Source organism: Chaetodon trifascialis, chromosome 1, assembly GCF_039877785.1.
Source record: "Chaetodon trifascialis isolate fChaTrf1 chromosome 1, fChaTrf1.hap1, whole genome shotgun sequence".
NCBI classification, from domain to species: domain Eukaryota; kingdom Metazoa; phylum Chordata; class Actinopteri; order Chaetodontiformes; family Chaetodontidae; genus Chaetodon; species Chaetodon trifascialis.
Window position 1 is genome coordinate 7,692,036 of NC_092056.1, and position 7,832 is coordinate 7,699,867.

At 38.9% G+C, this 7,832-nt stretch overlaps 1 protein-coding gene across 1 annotated transcript; it reads right to left on the minus strand.

Annotated features, from left to right (window-relative positions):
* Positions 1-293: 293 nt before the first annotated feature.
* fgf7 (fibroblast growth factor 7) lies at positions 294-7,073 on the minus strand. The gene is made up of 4 exons (XM_070964669.1): positions 6,819-7,073; positions 5,745-6,405; positions 1,843-1,949; positions 294-1,660 (listed from the first exon to the last, which is right to left on the minus strand). Exons 2-4 carry the CDS (start codon positions 6,028-6,030, stop codon positions 1,445-1,447), a joined length of 609 nt encoding a protein of 202 aa, XP_070820770.1. The 5' UTR covers positions 6,031-6,405; positions 6,819-7,073; the 3' UTR covers positions 294-1,444.
* Positions 7,074-7,832: the final 759 nt, after the last annotated feature.

Consider the following 7,832-nt stretch of genomic DNA (forward strand, 5'->3'; position numbering starts at 1 on the left):
GAAGCAATATTTCTTACATTAACATTGAATCAAAACACCTTCTATAATGTTAAAGGCTTGCTAGTATTGCCAAATCCATGACGAATCAACACTGCTCACAGACATGGGTTGTATATTACCGGGTGTCTGGTGTAAAATAACAGCTTGCTGACTTGGAGAGTGCCAGCTGATGAAAGGCAGAACATCTAGTCAACAAGTACCAGATATTTTTCTCAAACCAAACCAAAGCAGGAAAAAGTGAATAGTGGATAAATGACAGCAAAGATGTGTGTTTTGCTCTCATTCTACAAAGGAACTTGGCAAGCTAGTTCCTGTGAGTTTGTTTTTTCTTTTATACCCTCTAGTGGTCAGAAAACACATTAGCTCCACTTTTAATACTGAACTTCAACAGATACACTGTAGGACAATGCACACTGTAAGGAAAAGAGACACTTTAACATAAATTTATGACCAGTATTTGGATATTATAGTGATATCATGCAAAGAGAGTCGTCCTTTGAGATTGAAATGTGTATTTGATACGGAGTGGTAAAAGAATTGGACCTCCTGGTACTTTTTTGTCTTATTTATATGCAGTAAAAATGAGAATGTCCTAACACAAACTGAAAAAAATCTCCTTATAAATAAATATGCTATCTTGTACAGGATTATTTACTCCTGATGGAAAGAGATTCCATAGCATACACATTCCTTATGCATTTTAATCTGGATATCTTTTCAGCAGCAGCAGAATACTTTAACATTTCAGAACCACACCTCGGTAATGAAGAGGGAATCAGTGAACACTTGCAATGCGTCTGACCAGAGTTTTCAATGCAGGAGACCAAAACACATCATTCACAGACAGATCGTCCAACATACTCGAATTTTGCTGAACATGCTGTTGTGATTCATTGTGTCTCTGTTCTGTGTGCTCCGAGCACTTGTACCACTAAAAAAAAGACAAGTCCAGCTTGCTTCAGCACTTCTTTGTCAAGCCAAATCTCTATTCTGGACCTTTCTGTTGATCACACAGGTCTCCTCATCTGGCCGGGCGTCGATCATCTTTGGAAAAGGATATAGTCCTGACTGTGCGTAATACATTTTACTGTTTTGTAAGAAAACACTGAACTGTTTTTTAAGGAAATATAATATTTAACTCAAAATAACAATAACACTGAATAGACCTTTGTGGTTTTACAGTTTGTGTACCAGTTGAAGTTATTTCAAATATGTCCGTATTTTCTTGTTTCAACATTTGAGGATGTTTGGTATAGTTTAATGTGCCCATCTGATACCTGTTGCTTTATCTTATGTAAATGACAACATACTATGGAACATAACATAACAAATCTACAAATGGAGGAGAGTGGAGCGTGATGTTGGTAATGAGTTTATATGTGTCTGTTAACATATATAATATGTGATTGAAGTCATGCACGGTTGGCGACTCATTAGTCCTTTTTCAGTCCACCCTCCTCTCGTCCTCCCTGCACTTCATAGGGATGAAGTGAGATGCTATATGCTCCCTCCTGGTCTTCTTCCCTCGCATTGGCCTCCCCTTCTGAGACAGGGCTATGAACATTTGTTTGCCATTTTTAGTCCACTTTGCAGAGGAGTAAGCATTGAAGTAGTTTTCTAGGAAAACCTCCTTGAAGTTGCAGTTTTCATTGTAGATCCTCTGTAAAGGATAAGACAAACATTACTGAATTAGTACAATGCAATTTGCTGTTGCCAACATTTATCATCTGTTCTTGGTCTTGATTGTTCAAATGGAAGTTTTGCAATAATTGTTCAAATTGTGCTCGACTGTGGATTAGCTGAAAATCGTGTATGATGTTTAATCACTGAGAAAAATATTACCTTGCCTTGCAGCTGTCCAGCCTTGTTCATAGAGATATAATACTGACTCTTCACACCTTTGATAGCCAATATGCCGCCCTCAGACACTGTCCTGATCTCCAGGATACCTGCCAGACATTCACACAGTTAGAAAAATGAGACACATTGCAGGACAGATAAGACGCTATCAACATTCAGCCTTCATTCCAACTCCACACTGCTCTCGACATTTATCTTCATTAACAAACGGGATGGAAGTTCCTGTGGTTAATCAGTCTGTGGTTTCTCTGGCTTTATTCAAGCCTTGTTAACTGGCCTGGGTGGCCATTACACAAACCACAACCTATGCCATAGCACATATGGGAGACATATTAGGCCTCTCTCTCCTGGGATTGAGAAAACTACCTCCTCGCATGTGCTTTGCACGCAACATTTTAGGCCTGCCCTTCAAATATGTGGGAGAGTAGAAACACTCACGCTTAACTATTTTGGTTTGTGGTATTTTTTAAATTATTTTATTATGCGTCTTAAGAGCAAATAGTAGGTACTATATTTCTAGGGAATACACCTGCAACAGACATTATTTTAATTATTAATTGATATGTGTTTGTGAAGAAAATAGAATGAGTCTTTGCATTGAAATTCAATGAATGTAGAGGCAGAGTGTGCCATTTTGAAGACTGAAATGAATTAAACTTTAAACGTAGAAATTCAGATCCATATATTTCTGAATTTCACCTCCCTTGAAACTGAAGGAGCTGATTTCTTATCTCGCAGGACTTTTAAGCAAGAATGCATTTTATGTTAGCATTTAATCCAAAAGATACTCAGATCACTGATTATTAGTGCAACAGATCTGCTTGGCTCAATAAATGATTTAAAATGTTGTCACAATATAGAGAAAGCTGTTACCTATGGACTGTTTTCTTAGTTCTTTGAGATTTGAGCTTAGGTATGATGCTGCTGTTACAGATAGGGTGAATTATAAAACAACTCAAAAGTTCAAAATGTGTAACAGTCAAACTAAGATTGCAAAGTCCAGATAATTTTTTAGATAATATATCAGCCTTGTTCATTGTAACATATTGCAGAAATGCTTTCATTTGACAGGCAGAGAAAAAAAGGAAGAACTCTATTAAGGCTCTTCAGACGGACATTGAGCATGCTGCATTTTAGTGTTTGATCACAAACAGATGGCAGTCTCCCAATCTTGGAATGTTGTTTATGCTCCACTCTTGAACTTGATATTTGACTTAATATTGTTGCCCTTTGACTTTGTCTTCATATTTATACCTGCTTTTCTATTACCCCGTTTGACTTTATTTATCATGACATGACTCACTGAAGGTCTCAAAGCTCAAATTAACCCTGTTAGATCTTAAGTTGTACAGCCCTTAGACATTCAGACACAAGTCAACCTACTATTTCCTAATAAACCATATGTTAGTGGCAACTGCAGATGCAGTGTATGTTTATTTCTCAAGTGTATAGCTTTGTGTGTTTTAATGGTTGTTTATAAGTACAGCATCTTTTGGTGTGCTCTTATAGCATAGAAGTGCTATTCCCATAATATTACATGTAACAGCTGCAGTTGTTTGGTCTACTGCAGAAAGATGAAACACATTTTCGCTCACACATGCACACGCACATATTGTTAACATTTTGACTCTGATGTGGATAGTCTCCCAGGCTATCCACATCATCTTGAACAGATTTGTTATCACTTGCTGGCCCAACCCAAAGCTAAGTAAAATGACTCGTGGGTAATCCCTAATCCTGCCTTTTCTGAACCGAGTTTGAATCCAGTGTTTAAATGCACCGGCCTTCCAGGAGGAGTGCATTATTGCACAGTGGAATATGAGATTAAAATTGGCTGCTTCATACTAAATACCTTGATAACATGTAATATCTTGCAAATTCATTCTAATATCTTTTATTCACTTTGTCTTCAAATGCACATTAAATCCTTATTTGCACTGACAAAATACGCCATATCTTCATCAGATTATCTGTATTTCAATTTAGCATTAAGCAGTCATTTAGCAGTCTCTAAATTATTTCCATTTGGCTGCACCTGACACAAGATCTATTATTCCACAAGATGAGTCATTTAGTGGAGAACTAGGCAAAAACATACTACTACCCGCTTACATAGTAATTGCCTTTGAATTCCCTGTTTTCCAGTTGTCATGCTGTGGTTTATAATTTGTGACTGCTGACTTGGAAGTTGTTTATCTGCTCTTCCCTGTGGCTTAACATTGCTTTTTATTGATATTATTATCACATTTTGGTTAAACTCAAATTAAGCTATGTCATGGTCTTTCACTTAGACACAAACATGCTCGTAATTACCATTTACTATTTTGTTACAAGTATATTCATCTGTTATCTTATATGCAACATGGATTGGTTTGCTTTTGACGATCTGTTTACACATTCAGAACAAAATGTTACTGGAAACTATTGCAATATCCCTGACCACAGTGCACACGTTGTTGTTTTTTTTTTTTATCATTTCAACACAGCTGTTTTTTATCTCTGATATCCCAATATCAGTTCTAAACATTTTTAGCTCTCTATATATTGTGTATAGAAAGGCTTAAAAACATGAAGTGAGCAAAGAAAGAACCAAATCTGAATTGCCCTTTGAAGTATATTAAAGTTAGAAAAAACTTGTGTGGCACAAGAGATGAGTTCTCTGGAAGTCAGCCTATATTTTTGTTGCAGAGGCACATGGAATGTAGAAGCCAAAAATAATGCAGCTCCAAGTGCCTCATTTTGGTTTCTTCTTTTTTTTGCTTTTTCTTGCTGTTAAAAAAACAAAAAAAAAACAAAAAACCTTTATGCAATCAGCTTCTCATACTTCTTGTTAACTGCAGCCAAAAAGTACGACTCAGTGATTTATTACATATATATCTGCACCACGCTTGTCTCTTCAAAGGCTTATTGGTTAAATTTCTGTGTGCTTTTAGCGTGCAATTGTCAGCCACATATGGGTCTTTCAATTTTTTTATCTTTCATTGCCAATTGTTACACAAGCATCTTTTCCATCCACTTTGAGTCATTTCCCCGTCAAACCAACATTCCAGGCACGGCCACACTGTCAGATAGAAGGAAATGATAACTACATAAAACATCCTCACCATGACAGAGATTTCCAGTGGTATCTAAAAACACGAAATTTGAAAAATGTGGGCTCTAAAGCAACATGTTTAACAATTTAACACTTTAAGTTATATCAAAAGCATGGCTAGCAGATGAAATTACCCGTTCAGTACTTAACTGGCATACATTGTTTGATTTGAGTTGTTTGGAATGTAACTTTGGACTCATCACGTGGCTGTCTCTGTGTGAAATGTCAGTTGCTAACCACAGGTCCATCAGAAAGGGGATGTCAATTTTACCATCATTAATATTCATACAAATTAATTGTCCCAAGATCTCACTCTGACACTGCATGTTTGCGGGAGAGTAAATCAGGCTGAACAAATGTGAGTCTGTGCTGGTGTGACCCTGAGGTGACAGGGGTCTGGCATGCATCAGTCTCCAAGACCCTCCAGTTTACTTCATTACGGCCTGTGTTTAGACGGTGTTATGGTTTAACAAGCTAAAGCCCCCACCTGCTTCATTTTACCTCTGTGTCTTTGGCTGCTCTTACAGACACATGACCCATTAACACTGTGATTACACTGGGGAGCACTCTGTACAATAACACCTCCCACGTGCTTCTGTCACCTTGAGAGGCCAACAGTTCTTAACTGACTCATTGGAAAGATTTCACTACTAAATTCTAGGACTATGTTCACACTTACATTCAAGTTAATTCGCACTTACATTCTAGCACATTAGTGTCTTTTTTAATGACTAATAAGCGCAGAGAAACTTATAGCAAGCCATTTGTAGACTGAAAGAGTCGTCCTTACTGTGACAGTTGGTGGGATCTTGAGTCCCATTGATGTTGCCATTGTCATCAATTGTTAGGAACCATTGTGTGCGGCTGAACAGCTGTCGGATGCGCACATCTCCTCCCTCCATGTAGTCGTAGTTCCTGGTGTGTCGCTCGTGTCTGGAGCAGTTCATGATGGCGGCAAGTTGCTCTGGAGTGCAGTCACTGTAGACCACACACACGCTGCCGAACAAGAAGATTGCATGCAGGTACAGTCCCGAGAACAGATTTTGAAGGTTCCATGTCAGCATCCATTTGCGCATTATAATACAATGCAGTGGGGATCAATGAACAACATCCTGAAATGTCAGATAGAGATCTGTGCGCTATCCCTCAGCCCAGCGACCCCCTTGACCCCTGATTTGTGACCCCTGCGTTGTGACCTCCGGGTCCCTGTTCCTGCAGCAGGGATTCCTAGTGCGATGTTGAGACAGGGTGGTTGTGGAGCTTTTGTAAAGCTGGTTGGAGTTGGCTGAAGCTGAAGAGTGGTGTGAAGAACAAGACAGATGATAGTATTATGAGATGATGTCTCTCTTTAGTCCTCAGTAGCAGTGTGCGTTGATTGCTCCATCCTCTTATGACCATAGTCCGACAAGGGATGTCATAATCCAGTTCAGGAAATGTTTTTCAGGATGTCACTATAAAAAAATACAAAAAATGTTGACTCCAGCTAAAGCAGTTGCAAAAAACAGTTATACTCAAGAGCACTTATAAGTTGAAACAACTTCCACGAAAGTAATTAAATGATTTCTGGGATTCACCCACTTCTGGCGTAGTTTTCCCATGCATTGTCAACCAACCTATCCCAAATAAGCATTCTGTATTTCAATACAGTAAATCAAACTTTCTGTGGCATACTTTGACAGGCATACGTCTCCCTGTCATGGTCCCAAATCAGTGAAATGTTGCATCAGTGCTGTTGGATTGCTTCACAAATCTATGGTCTGTATTATCCTCTGTACCAGCATACATACAATATGTACTTTCAAACAAACTATGCTGCTCTACTTAAAAAAAAAAAAAAAAGAAAATCCATAGTTTAATGACTTACATGTGCTCTCAGTGATGACAGGAGTTGTCAGAGGTGTGTTCCCTTTCAGCAACAGTTTTGATTTGAAGACTCTTTAGTTCTAAAGCTGTAGTCTCAGTTGTAAACCGAGCCCAGTAATGCACTAAAGCTAAGCAAGAGCTGGGAGCTTCTGTCAATTCCCATGGATGTCTCCTTGATTCTGGCAAGCTGACTCTGTGCATCTTCCACTGTCGCTGTGCACTCTGCTTAGATAAATGCCTCCTGCTGACCTCACTTGAGAGCAATTAGATCCCAACCAGTCAGCTGTCCCTGGCCGAGATGCAATGGAGAAACACCCTCTGCCTGCCTCTCACTGTCACTCACCCACCGGACATCAGAGGGAGCTATAAACTCTTGGAATAGCAGGCTTTCCTTGGTATGTGCTCTCAAATACTTTAAGAACATTTGCATGCACATTCACCCTTGCAGAACTTACTACAACCTCTGCCTTTTCCAAGAAAACATCTTGCTTAAATAGGTTTCTGCTGGACAAATCTCATAATGACTCACATTCACTGAAGCAATGTTTAAGATATTTGCTCTGATGACAGAGCTTTAAAGAATTTCTTCCCTATCATTCTGAATGTCACAATTAATTAGTGGTTTTACCTAGCTGCTCTGAATCATTGGTACGGATTTATTGATTCAAGTAAAGAAATAAACAAACTTCAAAGAAGCCCTTTAGTTCTCATTCTTATTGAGCGTAATAGTGGGAAGTAATAAGTTATGGCTGGCAGGTATCCATCCAAGGGGAGAAAAAGAGGACATAACTGCTCAGTAGTAGTCATCCCTGTGTCAGGGGTCATGCACTCTTTCACTTTTCGTGTTTGTATTTAAAGTCACAATTTATTGCCTTACATACCTAGCCTTTCCTTGGACTCACTACTTCAAAAGTTTATATGGGCTCTAATGACGTGCTCCCCTGGGGAGGTCAGGGCTGCAGGCCTGACAGAGAGGGACTTCTGGCTGCAGCAGGTCTCCTTCTCATCTCCAAAC